Source organism: Heterodontus francisci, chromosome 6 (genome assembly GCF_036365525.1).
Source record: "Heterodontus francisci isolate sHetFra1 chromosome 6, sHetFra1.hap1, whole genome shotgun sequence".
Taxonomy (NCBI): domain Eukaryota; kingdom Metazoa; phylum Chordata; class Chondrichthyes; order Heterodontiformes; family Heterodontidae; genus Heterodontus; species Heterodontus francisci.
Window position 1 is genome coordinate 84,034,215 of NC_090376.1, and position 26,559 is coordinate 84,060,773.

Below are 26,559 nucleotides of genomic sequence, written 5' to 3' on the forward strand. Positions count from 1 at the left end.
TTCCCCCTTATCTATTCTGCTAGTTACATCCTCAAAAAACTTCTACAGATTTGTCAAACATGATGTCCCTTTCATAAATCCATGTTGACTCTGCCCAATCCTACCATTATTTTCTAAGTCTCCAGTTATCACAGCCTTTATCATAGATTCTAGCATTTTCCTTATTACTGACGTCAGGCTGAAAGGTTTGTAGTTCCCTGTTTTCTCTCTCCCTCTCTTAAATAGTGGGGCTACATTTGTTAACTTCGAATCTTCAGGAACTGCTTCAGAATCTATAGAATTTTGGAAGATGATCACCAATGCATCCACTATCTCTACAGCCACCTCTTTCAACACTCTGGGATGTAGATCATCAGGTCCAGTGGATTTAGCAACTTTCAGTCCCATTAATTTCTCTGGTACTACTTTTTTACTAATACTAATTTCTTTCAGTTCCTCATTCTCGCCAGTCCCTAGGTTCTCCAGTATTCCTGGGAGGTGTTTTGTATCATCCTCCATGAAGACAGACACAAAGGGCTGGATTTTTACAGCCTGCTATTGTTCTCGGCGGTGAGCTTCAAAAAGTGTGCGGCGCACATGCAAGGTGTGTGCCGCAGAGCCGCCGCAATATTTCGCTTAGCGGCTCATTAACATGGAGGGGGCAGAACCCCCACCCCCGATTATGTAGAGAGGGCAGGCACTCTGTCCCCGACAACAGCTTCAGGCCCTTCCTTTAGATTTTAATGTTTAAAGTGACAGTTTGTACAAACTATCAAAATAAACTTTTATTCACACATCCAAACCCCTCCCCCCACCCCCCCCCCATTAATAATTTGTTTGTTATTTGTCCTCACCCCGCAAAAAAATTAAATTTCGGATTGCGACCTTTCCTCCCGCCCCCGAACTTTTGTTACTTTAACCTTCAAACCTTTCCCACCATCTCCTCAACCAATTGTGTTCATTTTTACCATTTCCCCCCACCTCCTGCCTTGAAAAGTTCACTCCTCCCACCCACTGTTACCCCACCAGCCGGAATATCGGTGTGGGACGGCTATGGCTGAAAGATAGGTTAATTTATTAACATATGTAAATCGCATTTATTCTGCTGAGCGATGGGGGGTCGCCCCGAGGCCTGGCCGCCGCTGGTAAAATGGGGTGGGGCCTTTCCTGTGTCGAGGCCCATAGCGGGCCTCTCCCAGAAGGATTTTCCTGGACTCCCCGCCACGACTCCCGACCACAGGGGGGGATCGGTAAAATTCAGCCCAGAGTATTTTTTTAGTTTCTCTGCCATTTTCTTATTCCCCTTTATAAATTCCCCTCACTCTGCTTATAATGATCTTTGCTAATCTTTACCATTTTACATACCTATAGGAGTTTTAACAGTCCATTTTTATGTTTCTTGCTTGTTTACTTTCAAATTCTACTTTTTCGTTATCAGTTTCTTGGTCTTCCTTTGCTGAATTCTAAAATGCTCCCACTCCTCAGGCTTACTATTTTATTGACATCTTTATAGGCTTCTTCCTTTGATCTAATACAATCTTTAACTTCTCTTGTTAGCCATAGTTGGATCACTTTCCTGCTGGGTTTTGTTTCTCAAAGGAATGTAAATTTGTTGTAAACTATGTATTAATTCGTTAAATGCTAGCCATTGCCTGTCTACCATCATACCTTCTAATGTAGTTTCATAATCTACCACAGCCAACCTGTCCCTTATATCTTTGCGATTAAGACCCTAGTTTCGGATTCAACTGCATCGCTTTCAAACTTAAAGTAAAATTCTATCATATTATGATCACCCTTCCCTAAAGGCTCCTTTGCAACGAGATTATTAATTAGCCCTTTCTCATAGCATGTTACCAGATTTAAAATAGCCCATTCTCCAGTTGGTTCCTCAACATACTGTTCTAGAAAACCATCTCGAATACATTCCAGGAATTCCTCCTCCACAGCATTAGTTCTAATTATGTTTACCCAGTCAAATGTAGATTGAAGTCCCCCATGATAACTGTATTACCCTTGTTGCATGCACCTCTAATGTCCTGATTTATACAGTACCCTACATTACCACTACTGTTTGGTGGCCTATAAACAACTCCTACCAACGTTTGCTACCTCTTGATTTTTAGCTCTACCCAAACTGATTCTACATCTCGATCTTTCGATCTAAGATCCTCTCTCTCTAATGTACTGATCTCATCCTTTATTAACAGCGCTACCCCACCTTTTTGCCTGTGCTTCCTAATTGTTGAATACCCTTGAACATTCAGTTCCAAGCCTTGGTCACCCTGCAGCCATATCTCTGTAATGGCAATTAGATCATACCTGTTTCCTTCTATTTGTGCTGTCAATTCATCTATCTTGTTTTGAATGCCGTGTACATTCAGGTAGAGTGGGCTGCATTTTACCAGCTCGCCGCTGATCACTGCGTTGAGCTTCAAAGATGGTGGGGCACATGCGTGAGATTTCCTCCATGGAGCTGCCGTGATATTTAGCGCAGCGATGCATTTACATGGACGGAGAGGACTGCCCCTACCCCCCCACTGCGCAGGCACCAGCACCATTTTTAAAGGGCTTCAAGCCCCAACTTTGCATTTGAATTTTTAAAGTTATATGCACGACAAAATTAAAGTACAAACTTAATAAAAGATTCAAGCCCCTCTCCCACCATCACCAATGACTAAAGAATTTATTAATTGCCCTCTTGCCCCCCACAAAAAAACTTACCTTACGATCCCGACCTTTGTCCCCCCCAACGTTTATGAATTTTTACCTTCAACCCCTTCCTACCATCACCTCCACCAATCGCAATAGTTTTCCCGCTCCCTCCCCCCACCCTGAAAACTTACCTACTCCCCTCTCCCAACCAGTGTTCCACCTTGGATCTCCAAACGGAGATCTGAAGGTGCGGGAGTCCTGGAAACTGACTGGAATATGGCAGCGGGACGGCTGACGGAAGCAGGTAGGTCATTAATTCATTAATTTTAATATTTAAATCCTGCTCCTGTCACTGAGTGACAGGGGCACCGCCACGAGGCCTCACCACCTGTGGTAATATGGGGTGGGGCCTTCCCAGCATCGAGGCCCATGGCGAGCCTCTTCTGGAGCCATTTTCTGCCCCCCCTCCCCCCCCCCCCCCCCCGCCACAATCTCTGATGTTGGGGGGCCAGTAAAATTCACCCAGCTTTTAATTCTGTCTTTTTATTATTTTCACAAGCTCTAGCTTTATCTGCTAGCGTACTGTTAAGTTTGTACGTCCTGCCCCTTCCTGCCACACTCATTATTATTACCTTTATTGCTACCTTGCTCTCTTGCCTTCTCTCTTTAAATGATCACATTTTCTCTCACTTGATCCCTCTCCCCCACTATTTAGTTTAAAGCCCTCTCTATCACCCTAGTTAATTGACTCGCCAGAACACTGGTCCCAACACGGTTCAAGTGAAGACTGTCCCAACGGTACAACTTCCACATTCCCCAATACTGGTGCCAGTGCCCCATGAATCGAAACCCTTTTCTCCCACACCAATCTTTGTGCCTCCCATTTAACTCTCTAATCTTATTTACCCCACACCAATTTGCTCGTGGCTCAGGTAATAATCCAAAGGTTATTACCTTTGAGGTTCTGCTTTATAATTTATTCCCTAGTTGTTCATATTCGCTATGCAGAACTTCTTTCCTAGTCCACTATATGTTGTTGATACCCACATGGACCATGACAACTGGATCCTCCCCCTCCCATTGCAAGTTCCTTTCCAGCCCAGAGCAAGTGTCCCGAACCCTGGCACCAGGCAGACAACACAGCCTTCTGCCCTTGGCCACAAACAACTGTGTCTATCCCCCTGATTATATCACCTACGTCCACTACATTCCTATTTACTCCCCCCGTTTGAATGGCTTCCTGTACCACAGTGGAATGATCAGTTTGCTCACATCCACCCTGCAGCCCTTGCTCTCAACCATACAAGCTAAAAGAACCTCAAACCTGTTGGACAATTGCAACGGCTGAGGCTCCTCCAGTTCTGCCTTCTCGATCTCCTTACCTGCCTCACTTGCAGTCTCACCCTCCTGTCCCTGATCACTGATCAAATCAGAAGACCCTCTGCTAAGGGGTGTGACTTCTGGAACAAAGTGTCCAGATAACTTTCCCCCTCTCTGATGCATCACAGTGTCTGTAGCTCATTGACTCTGAGCTGAAGCCCCTTAAGCCGCAGACTCTGCAGGCATGTTTGCTGTGGATCACACTGGCGTCCACATATTGCAGCCGCAACATATCACCTGCCCTTCTATCTTTATTATGTGTTAATTTTTTTTTTGGATTATTTTATAATTAATACATTTTTTTTGAAAAGGAGGAAATTTCAAGCAATTGATACAAAGGGAAATATAGCAACATGGATAGTCATCGGTTAGTAAACAGAAACACAGTTAATGTAAATGGGTTTTGCTTATACTACAGTCGGGTGGAAGCAGTATACCTCAGGGTCAGTGCTGGTTCACTTATGTTCTTGGTATATATAGATGAATTGGACTTTGGCATAGGCAGGACGATTTTCAAATTTCCTGACAGCACAAAAGAAGGGGGTTTGACAAATGTCAAGGAGGACTGGAAAAGACTTCAGGAAGACATAGTTTAGTGGATGGGCAGACAACTGGCAATTTCATATGGACAAATATGAGGCAACATTTTTTGAGGAAAATGAGGAAAGACACAGAAGAGTGTGGATGAATATGCAGCTTGAGATTTAAATACATAATTCCCTGAGAGTGCAAGTAAATAAAGCCCAAAAAAGTGTCAACTGTAATTTGGGTTTTCGCTAGTAGGGCAGACAGTACAAGAGTAACGATGTTGAATTTACACTAAACATTATTTTGGTCACTGTTGGAGTATTGTATGCAGTTTTGGGTACTCCATTATGGAGAAGTCAGCATTGATTCACTGTGGGCTGAATTTTACCTGCCCTCTGGCGTCAGGGGTCATGGCAGGGGGTGCCGGAAAATCCTTCCAGGAGAGACCTGCCATAGGCCTTGATGCCTTGAAGTCGCCGCTGCATTTTACCGGCAGCGCCGAGGCCTGGGGACAGCCCCCTGCCGCTCGGCGGCGGAGCCTTAATCTAAATATGCTAATTAAATTAAATGAATGAATAAACACTTACCTGGTCGTGACTCCTGCACCACGCCGATATTCCGGCCAGTAGCTGGAACTCCCATGCCTTCGGATCTCCATTTGGAGATCCGAGACATGATAGTGGTGGGGAGGGGGAAGGAATGAAATTCTCAGGGCGGGGTAGGGAGGAGCGGGGAGAACTATTCCTATTGGCTGTGGGGATGATGGGAAGGGGTTGAGGATCAAAGGTGCTGAAATTAGGGAGAAAGTTCAGAATATCAGAAGGTTTTTTGCGGGGATGTGTCAATTTATTAAATGAGGACTCAATGGGGGAGGGGGTGCGAGAGGGGAATCAAAGTTAAATTAAAATTTTTCTGCCGTTTTTATTAAAACGGGACATTTAAAAACATAAATGAAACTGAAGGACCTGAAGCCCTTTAAAAATGGCGCCGCGCCTACCCGGTGGCACCGGATGCCGTTGCCGAGGACAGAGCGCCGCCCCCTTTACATCATCGGGGGCGAGCGCTCCGTCCCCTCCATGCTAATGAGTGACTGTGCATAATATCGCGACAGCTCCATGGTGCACGACTCATGCGTGCGCCGCACACTTCTTCCGTCGCGAACGGCGGCGAGCTTTTAAAATTCACTGCTGTGGGTTTTTATAACAGGGATGATGTCAGGGATGAGAATCCATAGCTATGAAGAAAGACTTGAAGTTCTCGGACCATTCACACTGCAGCAGGGAAGGCTACAAGATTTAATAGATATTTTAAAAATTTATGAAGGGTTTTGATATAGTCAGTAGAGAAACACAACCTCTTCTCATTGGGTAGTCAGTGACAAATGAAGAGACAGGTGAGGAATGACCTATTTACACAAGAGGGTTGTGGGATCATGGAATACTTTGACACAAGGAATGGTTGAGTCAGAGATCATTGCTTCTTTCAGTGGAATATTAGATATCAATTTGAAGCACAGGAAGATACAGTGCTGTGTGAAGCAACCAGAATATTGAGATTAGTTTCGGATTGCTCCTGCAAAGAAGAACTAACACATACACAATGGCGTCTTCCTATGCTGAAAACATCTATGGTTCGATAGAGGAAACATTCACAGACTGCCTGTGCAATTTCTAGAAGCTGGATTTTCTATGATTTCCTTCCAAAATCATTGACTCCTGTTGAGATACAATGCACACGTGCTAGGTAGCCTTCAGTACATTGCACATGTGGACATTCTCCATGAGTGAGCTTTGTTCGACACATGAATTTTGAAAGACAACTAACGCTGGGGCATCACAGTTTGGCTTTGACCTTATTGGACCTCCACACTAATGCAGTTCCAGCTAGAATTACTGGATAGTGATTTATATGGGGTAAAACAATGGCTAATATTAGCCCCCCCCCCCCCAACCCCCAGGCCTATCTGAAAGATTCTGAAGCCAATTATAGAGCCCCTAACATTATTTGGAAAAGGTAGTATCATGGTTATGTTACTAGACTAGTCATCCTCATGTCTGGACAATGATCTGGATATGTAAATCCCATCATGACAGCTGGGGAATTTAAATTTTATTACTTAAATGAATCTGGAGTAAAAAAGCTAGTATAACCTATATGGCAGTGAAATTACTGGATTGTCCTAAAAACCCATCTGGTTCACCAATGTCTTTTAGGGCAGGACATCCGCCGACCATACCTAGTCTGACTTGCACGTGACTCGAGATCCATAGCAATTTGCTTACCCTTTGAAATGACCTAGTGAGCCACTCACTTGTATCAAACAAAGGAAAGAAAGGCTTCTTCAACAGCACCTTCCAAACCCTTCACTTCTACCACCTAGAAGAACAAGGGCAGCAGGTGCAAGGGAACACCACCACCTGCAAGTTCCTCACCTCAAGTCACACACCGTTCTTACATGGAAATATAATGCTGTTCCTTCATTGTCACCAGGTTAAAATCCTGGAACTCCCTCCCTAACAGCACTATGGGTGGTACCTATGCAACATGGACTGCAATGGTTCAAGAAGATGGCTCGCCGTAACTTTTTCTCAAGGCCAATTAGGGATGGGCAATAAATGCTGGCCTTGCAAACAACACCCATATCCCATGAATTGATAAAAAAAAAAGTGCAGCTGAAGTCAGTTAACTCCTTAATTGCATATGATTTTCTCATTGACCTTGACTTACATTTGACATTATATTCTAAAGCTTTACATCATTTTATTGCATGTATCAGGCTCAGAGAAGTGCAGCAATGAAACTAAAAGAACCAAACTGAAGAGTTATAAAAAAAGTTGACTTTTTCTTTAAAAAGTGGACAGTGTGCTGCCAAATGGCTGCCGAAGGTCAGGCTGACTTGGCCTGTATATTCAAACTGTCTCACTGTCTGTTGAGGACAAAAGAATACATTCCAAGCTAAGAGGAGTCAATTACACTCCTCCTGAAACCATCAAGAGATATACCTGAATTGAGTGGGCTCTTCTGAAAAAAAGAATGTATGAAGTAATTACATCCTGGGCCATGTGCAGTCAAAACAAGGAGGGGGCCATGTGTCTCCTAACAGAGCTAAAGTGAGAGATTTTTACCTTAAATGTAGCTCTCTGGAAAGAGAGAGAGAGATTACAAGAACATCACCGAGAAGCACTCCAGCCGAGGACTGTGAAAAGTAGCAAGCAAAAACCAAAGAAGGGGCCCTGCTTTGAGTTCTACATTTCAACCTGGTACAGCAGGGAACTGAAAGTGACCACTGCCTCCAGTCTGAAGTTTTAACCACCAGAAAACTACAAACACCCAGGCCTACAACTGTAAAAAGAAACTGTCTGTCAAGAAGATTAAACAGGTTTACCGTGAACCCCGAACACCTACCTCTCAATCTGTCTATTCGTGTGTGTGTGTGTGTGTGTGTGTGTGTGTGTGTGTGTGTGTGTGTGTGTGTGTGAGGGTGCAGTTGCAACCATTTGGGGAATGAATATTGTTTAATAAATAGTTAATAATCCATTTTAAACCTACAAGGAAACCTGTCACTGTCTATTTGACAAATAAAACACAAGGGGTTAAAACACTAGTAACAAAAACACTTGCTGTGGTCAGTTGGGAGGTGAACAGTGGGAACAAGCCATGCCATCACCTACCTGGCAATAACATATGTAATCATGGTGGAGTTAAAAGGTTCCAATAAAATTCATAGCTTATTTTATAAAAGTGATGAGGTGAAAAGTGCCCTTATCTCACATTGGCCAGTATAGAATGGCTGCCTGTCTCAGCTAATAGACATAATCTTGAAATACACTCTCTAATCAATTTAATGTGCAACAAGGATTCATTTGTTTCCAACATTCATCAACATGATTGTGCCAATACCTAAATTTGGCCACTGCTTTATTGTGAGTTAATGCTATGGTTTGCCATGGAATGATATGGTGAACTCAAAATGTGAGCATATTCCATTCTCCATCTTTCTGAATACCATGTCATAGTCTCTCTAAATAAAATCCAAACCCTTGAAATATCAGTGTCAGTACCTAGTTTTAGATTATGATCAACTTTGTGTTGTGCCTTTCAAATGTCGGCTTTTTATGAACAATAATCCTCATCAAATAAGCTGATTTCTGCTGCTGATTCATTGTAAAATCATTGCATTTATCTGATTATCCTTGATAGCATTGCTCATAAAAGAAAGTGGAAAATTTGCCAACCATTCAGGTTTAAAGTGTATGATCCAGGTTGAAAGGCCCTTCAAATTGTAGCACCTAGTGTTTCCATTTTTATTTAAACAGTATTTATATTAAAACATTCTACAATTATGAAATCAACTGTGCTGATTTTGTCACTGTTTAACCTTAAGTTTTAATATAGCTGATGCATAGTTTATAGCTTAAATCATACGGTCTGAAGTGTATTTATTTTTATACTATCTGAGCACTAGGAAAGCTTGAAGAGGCTTGCATTAATTCAGTAAGCTATTATAATAGGAGTTTCTGTTTGACCTCTGGGTAACCTACACTACTGGTTACTGTGCATATAAAGTCACATTGCAATTCATAGGGAACAGGCTTTTAAGAGATTGGCCTTCCATGCTAGTTATGAGAAATATTTTACTCAAGCTGAAGAATTTAACCAGGGTCTTTGTGTCAAAGATTCAGGGGAAGTATCTTGCTGACCTCCAGTGTTGTAGGACTAAAATGTTCTCAGTCTTTAGAGTTAACAGACATGAACAGTTATGGATTGGTATGTTAGAGCTAAAATAGCTAACAGTAGAATGTGAAAATTATATTACCTGATTTTTTGCTTCCTTTTAGATCCCCAGCCCTGATGATGGTTATGAGGGAAAATCCCTTTACGAGAGTTGGTATGAGAAAGACCCTTGGACAGGGTACAAGGAAGCTCCCAGGTCAGCCAAAAATAAGTGTTTGTTTCTTCCCCACCTCTTCAGCCTTTATATAGATTATAAATTTGTGGATACTGGGAATATTCAGTCCTGAATGGCTATATCTTAGTTCATAAGTTATAAGGGCTTGAGTTATAAAGAGAGATTGGATAGGCTGGGTCTGTTTTCCCTCAAGCGAAGGAGGCTGAGAGGGGACATGATAGAGGTATGTAAAATGATGAGAGGCATAGATAGGGTAATAGCCAGAGTCTCTTTCCCATGGTAGGGGTGACTAAAACTAGAGGGCATAGATTTAAGGTGAGAGGGAGGAGGTTTAAAGGGGATCAAAGAGGTAAATTTTTCACACAAAGAATAGTGGGTATCTGGAATGAGCTGCCAGAAGAGGAGATGGTGGAGGCAGGAACAGTAGCAACATTTAAGAGGCACCTGGACAGGTACTTGAATGAGAAAGGCATAGAGAGATATGGAATTAATGCAGGCAGGTGGGATTAGAATAGATAGGCATTATGATCGGCATGGGCGCGATGGGCCGAAGGGCCTGTTTCTATGCTGTATGACTCTATGACTCTATAATTAGTCAGGCACACGATTTTCCCAAATCAGCCCTTTTTCATAATTATTCACAGTTCACGGTGCAATTTTGACATTTTGCAGAGAGCTAGCCTAACTAATAAGGGTGACTAGAAAGTCAAGGTGTAGGTGAAATTTAAAACATACATGTAGCATCATAGAATGATATGATATAGCACTAAAGAAGGCCTTTTTGCCCCTCATGCCTCTGCCAGCTCTTTGGTAGAGCTATCCAATTATTTGCACTCCCTACTCTTTCCCCATAGCTTTGCAATTTTTTTCTTGTCAAGTAATTATCAAATTTTCTTTTTGAATATTACTATTGAATCTGTTTCCACCATGTTTTCAGTAAGTACATTCCAGATCAAAATAACTCTTATTTCAAAAAAAAAATTTCCTCATGTCAGCTCTGGTTCTTTTGCCAATCACTTTAAACCTGTATTCTTCTGCCATTGGAAACTGTTATTCTTATGCACACTACAAAACCCATTGTAATTTTGAACACCTTTATCAAATCTCCTCTTGACTTTTTCTGCTCAAAGGAGAACAACCCCAGCTTCTCCAGACTCTCCACTTCGCCCTCTCTAAGGCCTTGAATCCTTCCTTAAGTGTGGTGCCCAAATTTGGACACAGTAGTCCTTCTGGTGTCTGACTACTATTTTATAAAGGTTTAGCATTACTGCTTTGCTTTTGTACACTATGCCACTGTTAATGAAGCCAAGGATCCCACGTGCATTTTTAACAGCATTCTCAAATTGATGTGCCATGTTCAAAGATTTGTGTCCATACACCACACCAGGACTCTCAGTTCCTTTAGCCCTTGAAAATTGCTTCTACCCATTCTTCCTATCACTTGCTTCACACTTCTCTGCATTAAATTTAATCTGCCATGTGTCACCCCCATTTCACCAGTCTGTCTAAGTCCTCCTGGAGTCTGTTACTATTCTCCTCATTGCTACATTTATGAGTTTCATGTCATCTGCAAATTTTGAAATTATGCTCACTGTACCCAAGTCCAGATCATTAATATACATCAAAAAGAGCAGTGGTCCGAATACAACCATTCACCAGTCCTCTCTGCTTTCTGTCCCTTAAGCCCATTTTGTATCCACACCGCTACCACTTCCTTAATCCAATGGACATTAATTTTGCTAACCAGTCTACTATGTGGTATTTTGTCAAATGCCTTTTGCAAGTCCATACACACATCAACCACATTACTCTCATTAATCCTTTCAGTTACATCATCAAAGAAATCAATCAAGCTAGTCAAACATGATTTGTCTTTAACAAATCTCACTTTCATTTTTAGCCCATACTTTTCCAAATGCCAATTAATTTTCTCCTAAATTATTGTATCTAAAAGTTTCTCCACCACTGACTGACCTGTAATTGTTGTATTTATCCCTCTCTTGTTTTTTAAACTGCTGATCGTCGCGGGGTGGGGCAGCCTGATCATCGGGCACAGGGTGCCCAATGGAGGGCCGCCCCCGCTACCCCAACCAGCCCTAGCATCCAACATGCTCCCCCCCTTCCCCCTCAACCGACCACCCTTGCCTCGCTAGGGCCCGACCGATTACCCCCGGCAAGGCAACCAAAACTTACCTTTCTTCCCGGCTCCACGTCATCGTCTATCTTTGGCTGGGCTGCAGACCCAGCAGTGGCTACCACTCCCGGTGGCACTGCTAGGACTAAGAGCTGCTGGCCTGCTAATTGGCCGGCAGCTCAATGAGGCGGGACTTCCTCCCCCAAGCTGGTGGAAGTCCTGCTTTGGAACAGTTAAAGCCTGGGGACCTGTAAAATACGGAATAGATCCCCAGGCGAGGTGGAAGCGGGTTCAGCACCAACTCTTGCACTTTAGAGTTATAAACTGGTTCTGTATCATATTACATTCATTTTTGAACACCTCCAACTGATCTTCTGTCATTTTACCCATTAACAGATTTACCTATTTTTTATTTGTTCATGGTGTTACGGTCAGGTGAGGAGGGGCTGAAGGGCTTCCCTCTTTTTCCTCTCCTTGTTTGACCACAATAGGTTTAATTCTTTCTTAAAGTGAATGTACAGACCAGTTCAGTAGGTGTTTGATTGGTTCTTGTTATGATCATAGCAAGTAACTAATCAGACAGGTTTTCTTGAGTTCAACAAAGAAGGAGGTTAACATTATTGTACCTAAACCAAACTAATGAAAATAATAAACTATGTGATAATTTTCAGTCACACAGGCACACCCGAGGTTTACACACAAACAAATAGGTTACAAAATGGGGAAAGGTAGATTCTTTGAGTTAGTGTCCATAGAAAAAAAAAGGTATACAGCCTGTGTGGTTTAGTGATTTGGCTGATTTCTAGCTGAATTCAGTGGTCCTGAGGCTTTTAGTTTGAAGAGGTAGATGACTGGTTGGGTGGGTCTCTGGGAGACAGTGATGCGGATGATTTCTTCCAAGGATGTTTCTGATTGTAGCCGGAGTATGCAGAGGTGCTTAGTCAACAGGCAAGATTTGAAAGCTTTCTTGCTAGAATGGAGAGAGCAAGAGAGAGACCCCACTTGGGTCTGCACATGTCAGAGTCTAGTTGCTTCTCCTCCACCAGCTTAAAAACAAAGATAGGGAGGGGCTTGTCACATGACAGTCACTCAGTGATTCAAAACCTAGCAGTTAACAGTATTTCTCTCTTGCTAAAAAGAAAAAGAACAATTCGTTCCCTTAAACTTCCTGGGTCTTGGTTCTTGATGGGAAATGCGGACATTTTGTCTCCCTCCTCACAGTCCTTTGCAGTGTTGCAAATTAGGTAGCCATCTTTTAAATGTCTTTTAAAAAATATAAATTCAGATCTCCAGTCAGTGGATTAAAGAAAGCTATCATTCAACAAAGCACATTGGCATAACAATGGGATGTGGGCATCATTTGTTGTCTATCCTGAATTGCTCTTGAACTGAGTGACTTGGTAAGCCATTTAAGAGTCATTTCTGTAGGTCTGGAGTCATACATCAGCCAGACCAGGTGAGGATGGCAAAGGACATTAGTGAACCAGATGGGTTTCATGGTCACCATTCGAGTAGCTTTTAATTCCAGATTTATTAATTGAGTTCAAATTTTCATTATCTGCTGTGGTGGGATTTGAACCCATGTCTCCAGAGCATTAACCTGGGGGGGCGGGGGAAGGGGGGGTTGGATTACTAGTCCAGTGACACTGCCACTATGCCACCACCTCCCTCTTACAATGAGACAGAGTCTGTCTCATTGTATTGGAGTCAGCCTTACCTAAATCTAGAATCTTAGTAGCTGTTTAATGTTTCTCCCTATTAAACACTATGTAACTTGATCACATTACGATTTGCTAAATGTTCACACACTGTTAGGCTGTTCACTAAATCTGGTTCATTACTTATTATTAAATGTAGTATGGCATGCCCCTTGCTGTTTCTAAGATTTAGTGTTGCAGAAAATTATCCCAAACGCACACAAGCAATTCACTATCTTTCTGGCATGTGCTAATCTGCTTATCCCAATCTGTATGAAAGTTAAAATCCACCATCAAATCCGCTCTGCCTTTGCTACATGCTTGTCTAATCTCATCATTTATACAAACCTAATATTCTGATTATTGGTGCTTAGTATAGAATATCTAAGAGTCTGACAGTTACAGGAACAGAAGTTTATTTACACACATCTTGCACCAATGGCTTCCACTTACACTGTATACAAGGATTGTACAAATTCTATTACATCACTTTCTGTGATGATACTCACAGTCTATTTATATATTCTGCACTATAACAACCATATATTACATTATACTCGACAAACTACCACTTCACAGCCACATCCTGAGGTTCTATGCACAACTCCTGCTACTGTCTTAAATTCCTTAACTCTACATATGAAGTCTCCACTTTCTGCTTACCTTTCGTTACATCCTCTCTTATCATTGAAGTATAACTAGGGCTGTGGATAGGGCTTTAAACTAATGGGAATTGGTGGGGTTGGTGGTGAGGGTTCGGATAAGGGGAGATTTAGAAATCCAAAGAGAAAGTCGAGGCAATAGAGCAGTAGAGTGAGACAGGAAGGGACCGAGAGTTTAACAGTAATTGTGCCTCAGCAAGTGAGGTCCTTGCAGGGAATAGCAGTAAAAAAATAAAATTAAAGGTTCTTTATATAAATGCATGAAGCATCCGCAATAAGATAGATGAACTAGTGGCACAAATAGAATTAAATGGTTTAGATCTAATCGCCATTGCATGGACATGGTTACAAGGTGACCAAGGTTGGGAAATAAATATTCCAGCATACACAATATTTCGAAAAGACAGACAGAATAACAAAGGAGGAAGGGTAGCCCTGATAGTAAAGGATGACGAAAGGGCATTACTGAGAAAGAAGCTTGGCTCAGAAGTAGAATCAGTATGGGCTGGATTTTAAGAAACCCTCAACATTGTGATCCGTGATGGGGAGGGGGCCTGAAGATGGCTCCGGATGAGGCCCACCACAGATCTCGATGCCGGCTGGGCCTGGCCCAATCCTCCAGGTGGCAGCGAGGCTCCGTAGGGGCATCCCCGCCACTGGGCGACGTAACCACAATTAACATATTCAAATCAATAAAATTAATACATTTAAATATGTTTTCCTGATATCTTGAGGGCTTGCTGCAATCTTTGCGCGGTGGCTGCACTGCTGCGCCTTCAGATCCCTGTCCGGGGAAACGAGGCATGACGCTGGTGGGAAGGGGGAAGGAGGTAAGTTTATCAGTGCGGGTGGGGAGACGGGTTAATTATGCATAATGGCTGTAGGGGATGGTGAGAAAGGTTGAACCTTAAACTTTGTGCAGTTTGGGGGAGATGGTCAGATGTAAAAGGTAAGTGTTTTGAGGGGGGAAGGGCAAATACTTATTGTAATTGTTATTGGGGGGTGGGAAAGGGGCATAAGAAATTTATTTATTTACTTATGGGAGGATCTTTCTTTAAAAATGTAAATATGCTGGCAGGGCTTGCTGCTTTTTAAAAATGGCACCAGCGCCTGCACACAGGCAGCTGACGCCATTGCCGATGACAGACAGCCCGCCCACTCCACATGATTTGGTGGGTGGGTGGACTGCTCCAGCTATTTAAATGAGTCACTATGCTTAAGATTGCGCTTTGATGTGCAGCCGGCCATTTTTTGAGCTGGTCGCTGAGATTGGCGGCGGGCTCGTAAAATCCAGCACTATATATGGAGATTAGACTTTAATCTTCATATAGACTGAACCAATCAAGTTGGCAAGGGTGGTCTAGAAGAATTTGTGGAATGTTCAATGATTGTTTCCTGGTTTTGTGGAGCCAACTAAAGATAAAGCTATTTTAGATTTAGTATTGTATAATGAGGCAGTGTTAATTAGTGACCTCATAGGAAAATATCTGCTGGGAAATAATGATCATAATGCAGTTGAATTCCATGTTAAGCTTGAAAGCGATATACTCCAATCACAAACAAGAAACTTAAAAATCAATTACATAGGTATAAGGAGAGAGCTGGCTAAGGTTTTTTGAGTAAGTAGACTAAACGGTATGTAAGTAAAATAGACAGTGGGAAATATTTAAAGAAACAATTCAAGATGTTCAACAAAAATACATTCCATTGAAAAATAAAAACTCAGCAAGAAAGATCCATCCATGGCTTACTCTGGAGGTTAAGGATAGTATTAAATCAAAAAAGAGGCTTATGATGTTGCAAAGAATAGGGGTAAGTCTGAGGATTGGGAGTATTTTAGAAACCAGCAAAGGGCCTCAAAAATGTTGATAAAAAAGGAAAAACTAGAATACAAGAGTAAATTAGCTAGGAATATTAAAACAAATTGTAAGAGTTTTTACAAGTGTGTAAAAAGGAAGAGAGTAGCTAAAGTAAATGTTGATCCCTTAGAAGCAGAGTCAGGAGAAATTATTGTGGGGAACGGGGAAATGGCAGAGACGTTGAACAAATATTTTGTGTCTGTCTTCACAATAGAACACACAAGTTGCATACCAGAAATAGAGGGTAACTTAGGGGTTAATAAGAGTGAGGAAATCAAGGTAATTAATATCAGTAGAGAAAAAGTATTGGGAAACTTACGGGACTAAAATCCAACAAATCCGCAGGACGTAATGGTCTGTATCCTAGTGTTCTAAAAGAGATAGCTGCAGTGATAGTGGATGCGCTGGCTATGATTTTCCAAAATTCCCTGGATTCTGGAACGGTCCCAGCAAATCAGAAGTGAGCAAATGTATTCAAGAAAGAAGAGAGAGAGAAAACAGGGAACTACAGACCAGTTAGCCTGACATCGGTCATTAGGAAAATGCTGGAATCTATTATTAAGAAAGTCTTAATAATGCACATAGAAAATCGGAGTCTGATCAGACAAAATCAATATGGTTTTAGAAAAGGAAAATCCTGTTTGACAAATTTATTAGAGTTTTTTGAGGATTTATCTAGTAGGATAGATAAAGGGGAACAAGTAGATGTAGTATACCTGGATTTCCAGAACGCATTTGATAAGGTGCCACACAAAAGGTTAAAAGGCAAGTTAAGGACTCATGGGTATAATATATCAGCATGGATAGAGGATTGGTTAACGGACAGGATGCAAAGGGTAGGCATAAATGGGGTTTTTCAAGTTGGTAGGCTACTAGTGGAGTGCCACAAGGATCAGTGCTGGGGCTTTAGTTATTTACAATCTATATTAATGACTTAGATGAAGAGACAGAGAGTAATGTATCTAAGTTCGCTGATGATACAAAGCTGGTGAAAATGCAAGCTGTGAAGAGGACACAGAGAAGATGTAAAGAGATATAGACAGGTTAGGTGAGTTGGCAGATGAAGTATAGTGTGGGAATGTGTGAGGTTATTCACTTTGGTCGTAATAATAGAAAAGCAGAATATTTTTTAAAAGGCGTAAAACTTGTAAATGTTGATGTTGTTATGACCAGGTGAGAAAGAGGTCTAAGGTTCCCTTTCAGCCTTCACCTGGTCTTACTGTAATAGGGTTTAATTTTAAACACACCATGTTGTTAGCTCCCCCTTGGTGAATCCTTGGTCACCGGTTTCCAATTATAAGGCAAAGAAACCAGCACAAATAGGCTTTCTTGGGCTTAACGAAGAAAAGTTGAAATTTCTTAAACTTAAAACTTAAACTCTAATTCGTTCGACGCCTATGGATACACGACATACACATGCTAGCATGCACATGTAAATAGAGACAGAAAAGAGGAGAAGAAAAATAAAGTGGAAAAGTTTGAGGCAGTATCTGAAGAGTTGTTATTCTTCGAGCTCACTGTCGAGACCTTGATTATAGGTAGATCTTGCTTTTCGTTGGGGCCCAGTATTCTTTTTAAACCTTGTTCTCTATACGAGACCTTTCTTGGGGTTCATGTGTCTTCAGTCTTGGGGTTCATGTGTCTTCAGTGGATTCAGATGCTTGTGAGAAAGAGATGGGAGCAAGTAGACAGGAGAGGCTATGACTAGCCAGCCAGGAGAGAGCTCAGTCCAGGAGCATTCTGCTTTCTGCCCAAACTGTTAGTACAAATTCAAAAAACTCAGGTTGCCCAGCAGGTTAGTCATGTGATTAGCTGATTTGACCATGTCCGTTTGTGTATTCGGCTATCTTAGCAGTCAACCTGGAATGTGAGCTCCCCCACCTTCAATGTCTGGTGATCAAAAGTCCATTGTGGGTTGAATGTATCAGGGAATGGCTGCTTTGTCCTTCCAAACACTGTCTGTTAATATGCAAATATCTTTCCAGCCAAGATCTGGCAATTTTTTAAAGCAAGTTCTTTCTTCGCTTCAACAACAGTTTGAAATTCAGTGTCCATGTGGCGAAATTAAAATGCCTCAGGCTTGGCAGGTGGGAGCCTGCATGACAATGTTCAGAGGGACTTGGGGTGTCCTCGTATAAGGAACACAGAAATTGAACATGCAGGTACAGCAAGCAGTTAGGAAAGCAAATGGCATGTTAAGACTTTATTACAAGAGGATTGGAGTGCAAGAATAAAGAAGTCTTGCTACAATTGGACAGGGCTTTGGTGAGACCACATCTGGAGTACTGTGTACAGTTTTGGTCTCCATATTTAAGGAAGGATATACTTGCATTGGAGGCAGTACAACACTAGATTGGTCCCTGGAATGAGAGGATTGTCCTGTGATTAGAGGCTGAATAAATTGGGCCTATATTCTCTTAAGTTTAGAAGAATGAGAGGTGATCTGATTGAAACTTAAAAGATTCTGAAGGGGCTTGACCGGGTAGACACTGAGAGGTTGTTTTCTCTGGCTGGGGCATCTGGAACATGGGGCACAGTTTCAGGATAAGGGGCCAAGATTGAGATGACGAGAAATTTCTTCACTCAAAGGGTTGTGAATCTTTGAAATTCTGTATCCCAGAGGGTGGTTCTCTATCACTGAATATATTTAAGGCTGGGATAAACAGATTTTTGGTCTCTCAGGGAATCAAGGGATATGGGAAGCAGGTGAGAAAGTGGAGTTGAAACCCAGGATCAGCCCTGGTCATATTGAATGTTGGAGCAGGCAAAACAAGCCACATGGTCTACTCCTGCTGTTATTTCTTATGTTCTTAAGTGATTTCATCCTTAATCATTAAGGCAACTCCTCTCACTGTACCATTCTCCCTATTTTTCCTGTAGAGCTTATAACCTGGTATATTTAGTTCTTAGTCATGTCTGTCTTGCAGCTTATTTCTCTCTTCTGGTAGATTTTGCTTACCAATTTTTGATTCCAATCCACCTGGGCTAGACCTCTTTTCAACTCCCTCTTAGTTAGCCCTCTTCCAGTTAGTATAAGTATTTTTACATATGATTGTTCCTTATCCTTTTCCATAATTATTCTGAAACTTATGATATGATCACTATTGCTTAAATGCACTCCCATTGGATCACATCATCCATTTGCCTCATTGCACTCCCCAGAACTGGATCTAGCACTGTTTCCTTCTTCGTTGAGCTGGAAACACCCTGATCAAAAAAGTTTTCTTGCACACATTTCAGGAATTCCTTCCCCTGTCTTACTACTGGAGCCTATATTGGGATAATTCGAGTTCCCCATTATCACTACTCTTTAGTTCTTGCCTCTTTGTGTAATTTACCTATAAATTTGCTCCTGTATCTCCTACCACGATTTGGTGGCCTGTAGTAAACACCCAGCTCTATTGTTCCTTAATTCTGACTGAAGGACTGTATTTTATTCTGGCGATGGCTGTCCTGGCGATGGGCTGGAATGCGTGATGGGGGTGGTGGGGTTGGTTGGAGGACCCTGCCTTGGCTCTCGGTCAAACCCCTGAAGCCATTTGACGGTGGCCAGGCAATTAGCTGCCTTTCATCAGGGAGGCACCTGCCTCTAGAGCTGCCAGCCAATCAGAAGGCCGGCAGATCTGCAGTACCAGCAGCTCCCAGTGGCCACTGCCAGTAGTGCAGGAGGCTCTTCAGTAGCGAGGAGAGAGAAGACTCCAGGACAGGTGTGTTAGGTCAAGGTCACCGGGGCCATTCAGGCAGGCCCCAATGATAGGGTGCCGGGTGGGGTAGTGAGTGGGGGGGGTCTTCCTGTGGGCATGGCAACTGTCACTGGAGGGTCTCTGGGGAACTGCAGAACTTCAACTCTTTTCCTTCCTGTGTCATTGGTTCCTACATTGAGTATGAGTTTTGGCTCTTCCCCTTCCGCCCTCAAAATGTTTTGCACCATTTCAGTATTGTCCATTATCCTGGCACTAGAAAGGCAACACACCATTTAGGACTCACGTTGGCAGTTGCAAAAACGCAAAACTATCTCCCTGGCCTTTTTTTTTAACTGATTCATGGGATGTGGGCGTCGCAGGCTAGGCCAGCATTTATTGTCCATCCCTAATTGCCCTTGAACTGAGTGGCTTGCTAGGCCATTTCAAGGGCATGTAAGAGTCAACCACATTGCTGTGGATCTGGAGTCACATGTAGGCCAGACCAGGTAAGGACAGCAGATTTCCTTCCCTAAAGGACATTAGTGAACCAGATGGGTTTTTACAACAATCGTTTCATGGCCATCATTAGACTAGCTTTAAGTTCCAGATTTATTAATTGAATTCAAATTCCACCTTCTGCTGTGGTGGGATTCGAACCCATGTTCCCAGAGCAATACCTGGGTCTCTGGGTTACTAGTCCAGTGACAATACCAGTACGCCGTCGCCTCCCCTGCGCTTCAGGAAATTCTCAGCTGCTGTGTCTCCAGCTCCTCAAGCTCAGAGCCCTGATTTTAAGCTCGAGTAACTAGAGGTATTTCCTGCACATGTGGCTAGCCAAGGCACATGAAGCATCCCACATGCACATGGTTTGCAGTCAATGGAAGAGATAAAAAGTTTGTCACCCCTTAGAAAGAGTCAAACACATATCAAAGCATTAGCGATCTGCTTGCCAAGACTTCGAGTAGAATGGGGGAAAATTATCAGGGTAATAACGAATTAAAGAGAAACCCAGTGTGAAGGCAGAATGCAGAGTTTGGGTAAGGAGAGGTGGGGGCAAGTAACAGAACAATTTCATTTCATGGTGGGTAAAGTGCATAAAGGGGATGTGAGAGCTTATGTGAGTGTTTATTTCTTTCCACTCCAAAGTATCATCCTTCATGTCAACATTGCTCATGTCTGCAATAATCCTAATGCATAAATATAAGAGTTGAAGTGACTTTTGCAGTCACTGGCAGTGCCATTCCTATATTACAAGTTGGCTACAGGTGCCCGTACAATAAATGGGCAAAGTTCTGCAACTGACTCCTGTTGATGTGGAGTCTGCAGAGTCAGTTGTCGTTGGTCTTGGCTGGTAAATGTGTGCGTGGGTTTTCGCCGGTTTCCTCCCACCACCAAAAGACCAAAAGACTTGCAGGTTGATAGGTAAATTGGCCATTATAAATTGCCCCTAGTATAGGTAGGGGAATAGAGGGACAGGTGGGGATGTGGTAGGAATATGAGATTAGTGTCGGATTAGTATAAATGGGTGGTTGATGGTCGGCACAGACTCGGTGGGCCGAAGGGCCTGTTTCAGTGCTGTATCTCTAAATAAAATAAAAATAAAATGTTCAGTGGTCTATTGGCAGGTGTTGCTATTGCAGCTAGGGTGTTTAAGTGAAAGCTGGGGAGATGGCTCTTTTCTAACAGAAACTTACAAGTTGTCCAACAGACCATTCAGCGTTATAAATTTTAAGATCAAGATGGTCTCATTGTTTCTGATAAGTGATTGTAGCGCAAATTGAGTTCTGACTAGCATTCTGCATAACGACAATAGTAGTTCCTTGTTAATGTATGATATACCTAATGATAATGCCATTTATCTGTTTTTTTCACTGAGTTTTGTACCTCTGAACCAGCGTTTCATGACTCATGCACCTGGATCCCTAAATCACTTGGGATTAAATTACTATTCCTAATGCTTCTCTAATTCGACTGCCTTGACCCGCCTCCCCCAATTCTTTTCTTTCCCCTTTTTCTTGATGCAATTAGGCTAAGGATAGATTTCTTACTACTTCATTGTTCTAAAAGAAAATCTTTCAGCAATCTTTATGTATGATAACAATGAATTATGTTATAAGTAATGTTTAAATACCTGAGAAGAAATGTATTTACATTAGATGGTTGTTATAGTTTGGAGTCTGTACCAGATAATCTTTCGGGTTCAGCAATTCAATCAAGTGAGCCTCGCATCTCTTATGCACTGACCAATTTCTAGTTAAACAATAGTGTAACATAAAACATAACAAGAAGACCCCTCATTGTGTATAATGGATACTCTCATTTTACACCTATTGCCACACGTATTCTCCTTTCTTCTGGAAGGTAAACTAAAGAGCATTTGCGTCAAATGAGGCCAATTGTAAACCAACAAACTCCACGTGATCGGGCGGTAGCCCACCCTGGCTATTTAAATGAACCACTGCACTTGGAATCGTGGCGGCTCTCTGGCATGCGGGCTGCCATTTTTTCCGCCTGTTGCCAATTTTGGCAGCAGGCGAAAAATGGTGGCCCGCACGCCAAAGAGCTGCCGCGATTCCAAGCACAGTGGTTCATTGACCTCTGTTTGTCTGATGTATATTAAAGAGAGACATTGGGCTGAATTTTATAAAAATCGGCAGATGGCTTATAAAATTCAGCCCTATATCTCTCTTTAATATACATCAGACAAACAGAGGTCAATGTTACAGTTCATTGCTGTGTCTAAAATAAGTACCATTATATCAAATTGCTTTTAAAATTCAGGTCAATCTGGAAAAATAGATTGAGGTCTAGGTGATTATCATAATGCCTAATGTCTCTAAATTTGCCTAGATAATCCAACTTATATTAAAAATGCTCAATCACTGTTTGTCCAGTAGCAGGAATGCATTATCGCATTGAAGTGCTATTTAACTCTTACTTGTCTCAATAATGTCGAGGACTAAACAGCATAATATTAAATTCTATTTCAGTACTTCTATATGGCGAAGAAAAATAAAATTGTCAGTCTGGTACAGTAACTCTGCAGAATTATACCATTACATTACCTCCACTCAATTTAACATATAATTCAGCCCAAAATTATAGCCCTAGCTATGAATATTATTTTAGAAAACTTAGCCTTTTGCTTTTCTTGTAACAGTGTGACAGGGAATGATCATTCCTTTCTTTAACTCTATACCTGAATGATTTTACAATAAAGGTATACAACCTTTTTATTATGTTATCTGTTTAACTGCTTTGTCAAAACAGTTCAGTCTTCCAATACGATGTATTGATTCCATCTTCAAGTCGTTTACTGTTTTTGTCACCCTCAACTAACTTTTTTTGAGACCCTCTAGTTAACTCCTCCCTGAAATTTAAATACTATTGTTAGTTATTATATTTGTTTCTAATACAATTGTTGTGCTTCTTGTACCATAAAAACTTACATTACTAAGTTAGCTATTATATATTTTATTCTCCAATGTTATTTTCTGTCTAAACAGTTTTCAATCTTTTCTGATCTTTCTACATTCCCTTCCTGATAAGTCTTCTACTCAAGATGGAAAGCTCTTTCCTAATTACCCGAAGATGAAACATCACTAGGCAGATTGACCATAAATTACTTCACGTCATAGCTCTGGGTGCATACCTTGTTCAGAAAAACTTTAAGATAAATATTCTGTTTCTGTGTTCCCTGTGTGGAACGACTGCATATAGTGATACCACTATTCTGCCCAGAGTGGAGATGATTGGTAATTGCCCCATCAGTTGTGCCTGAAGATTGACACTGCTGTAAATAATTAGGATTGATTTTACACAGATAGTTTGTATTTTGTAATTATTCTTTACTCACAACACTTTAGAGAAATAACCGTACTGGTATGGAAGCTCCCCATAGAAGCACGTCTTAGATAATCAGTCAGATGCAGTCCATGATTTTCCATCCATGGACAAAATTGTGCAAGCAGTCTTGATAGGTGTGGCTATGTATTAGGAATGCAAAAGTGGAAGATTTACAGTTTTATCTCTACAAAGTTGTTCAGTTATTCGGCCTCCAAGACACCATTAAAAGGAATAACTGTCTGAGAGGACATTTTGGTTTATTGTTTCTGGATAAGCAAGAAGGTACATTAAATGCTTAGTAGTTCGCATCTGCTTTTATTAACACCTTTTCACCTTCATAATATTTGCAGTTAAGAAAGGCTCTTAATCACAAGTTGACGTGATGCATATAATTAAGGAAATTGTTAGCATGACTTGGCACATCTGCATATGTTGTAGTCACCTTTAACATAGACAAAGCTCGTTGTCTCTTTTAAATATCTTGCTGACAGGTTTCGAGTTAACAGGTCAGATATCGACATGTTGAAATGAAGTTAATTCTATAGTAGATTCACAATAGTTCCTCCCATGGGCAGTTTTAGAAGCTAGTATATGTATTCTATATTAAATGTATTGCAAATTAAGGAGCTGTTTCCTTATGGAATTCTTGTAAGATTTGTTTATTACAGTGTTAGAATTATTCTTGTCTGTTAATATACTTAGGATAAGAAAACTGGGATCTGGCAGTGATTTTGAAGCTTATTTTCAGCGACTTGGCATTGCCTCTGGCCGTGCACGATACACAAAAAACAGGGTGAGTGCTTCCAACAAGTACACAAGGTAGATTGTTGAAATTTTATTACAGTTTTACTGATCTGGTTGTTTTTTTTCCCCATATTATCCTTACCACGTTTTAAGTGCTGATCAAAGTTAACGTTCTGTTAGCACAGTTGGAGAAATCATGTAAAATGAAAAGTATTTCCTAAAAATAAAGTTTTAAGTTTACTGAAATTTCAAGGACATTTTATACAATGAACCATTTAATTTAGCATGACTGCACTTTTATACTGAACTGAAGAGCATTGTATCAGAACAATTTTCACAAGGAGCTCTATCTTGACTGCTCTTTGCACTGAGGTAAAGTTAGGAAGTCAACTCCTCCTGTTTCTACTCAAATGCAGATATGGAGTACAACTTACCAGTCACCAACTGCCAATGAGATTTTTTTAATCATTAAAATGATGCCACCACAGTTTGTCTTAATTTTCAAATCATGTCCTTTGTTACCACCGAGTGGGACGAGTCTTTTCTAATTCCACTTCTCCGCAGGTCACAGCACATATTTAAATGTTTACCCATATGGGTGATTGGCCGATATGGTCAATCATATACTCCACTCTTTATCCCAGAGTAAAATACACCAACCGGGTTTCTTTAATAAACAACAAAACTATCAGTTTACTATAAAACAAGACTTATCCAGTAATGAAGCAAAGCATTAACACACAGTTTGAAATATGAAAGTACCCTTTTTAAATAACTCAACACAGACACTCAAACACACATATAAAAGCAAAATACTGCGGATGCTGGAAATCTGAAATAAAAACAAGAAATGCTGGAACCACTCAGCAGGTCTGGCAGCATCTGTGAAAAGAGAAGCAGAGTTAACGTTTCGGGTCAGTGACCCTTCATCGGAAGGTCACTGACCCGAAACGTTAACTCTGCTTCTCTTTTCACAGATGCTGCCAGACCTGCTGAGTGGTTCCAGCATTTCTTGTTTTTACTCAAACACACAGACTGGTTAACAGGAAAAAAATAAATTATCTCTGCAGAGCTCCTTACAAAAAAAAAATACTTTGGTCAAATACTTTTTAATTCTTGAAGAAAACGGATGAGATATGTTATGTCCCAAAATGGCATACAGTCTGGCATCCGAGAACAGGTAGACGGGTCACTGGGATCTTTTCCGGAGCAGTTCTTTACAGGTGGCATCGAGGATTAATCCGGCAGGCTTTCCAGGAACGTCTCAGGAGAAATGCGGCATTGAGGGTTTTGCTTCTCACATACACTGAACTCTTAGGGCTTTCAGAGATGTGAGGAAAGAGATGAACTGGGTGTTTCTCTCTTGGCAGGCTGACCTGCAACTAACTCAAAACAGTCCACACCCCAACTGGAAAGTCAAAACAATACCCTAACAGTGAAACCTCCTAACCATCATAAATCTTAACATGTCACCAAGATTTCTGTTGTTTATTGAGCTTAAGACATGTGACTTCCAGTAAATGTTGTTTTCAAACAAGACCTCTCAGTGACCCTTGTAAAAAAACACATCCATGGAATCATTTCAGTTTTAAGCACAAGTCCTCAATAAAAATTTAAAAATGGAAGCATTTACATAACACCTTAAAGACAGAGACTTGCATCAGCTAACTTTCCACTGATATTGAAAGGCATGGTTAAAGTTAGAATTAATTACATTTCTGTGGTGCCTTATTGTGTTCATATTTCTCTAAGTGCATCATACAGTGGATTACCTTCTGGAGCACATGGACTGTTATACATAGTAAAAAAACAGAAGCCAGTCGATACCAAAAATATTCCAATAACTTAACTGAATCACCAGATAATCTAGCTCTGTGGTACTATTGGATTTTGGAGGAATTTGCCCTCACCCGTTCTGCTTCCTTCCAGAAACATTTGTCCTCACCATTCACCCCACCTGCCTCCACATTCAGAAAATCCTCTGCCATTTGTGCCATCTCCAAGATAAGCCCGTTAACCAAACACATCTTCCCCTCCCCGCCCCTTTCAGCATTCTGTAGGGACAGTTCCTTCCATGATACCTGTCCCACTCTTCCATTGCTCTGAATGCCAGCTGTCCTTTCCTCAACACCCCCCGTACAAGCTCAAGAGATGCCACAGCTGCTCTTGCCTACGTACATGGCCCCAAACACTCCATCCAGTGAAAAAGTGATTTACTTGTACTTCTTCCAACTCAGAACACTAGATTTGCTGCTCACAATGTGATGTCCTCTTCACGGTAGAGCAATCACAGATTGAGTGATCACCTTTCCTCTCTTCCATCCAAAAGTGCAACCCTAAGCTTCCAGTTGCTAGCCATTTTAATTCTCCATTCAACTTACATCTGCCATTGGCCTCCTACATTGTTCCCATGAAGCTCAATGCAGGCTTGAGGAGCAGCACTACATCTTCCCACTAGGTACCTTACAGTCATCTGGCCTTAA

The 26,559-nt window shown here is 41.5% G+C and overlaps 1 protein-coding gene across 2 annotated transcripts in view; it reads left to right on the forward strand.

Moving 5' to 3' along the window:
• Positions 1 to 26,559, forward strand: part of naalad2 (N-acetylated alpha-linked acidic dipeptidase 2) — a 204,216-nt gene that overhangs the window by 144,768 nt on the left and 32,889 nt on the right. For both annotated transcript variants that reach the window (XM_068033980.1, XM_068033981.1), the window contains 2 exons: positions 9,381 to 9,472; positions 24,035 to 24,125. In XM_068033980.1, the coding sequence (XP_067890081.1) occupies positions 9,381 to 9,472; positions 24,035 to 24,125 (183 nt within the window). The remainder of the gene's footprint in view (positions 1 to 9,380; positions 9,473 to 24,034; positions 24,126 to 26,559) is intronic.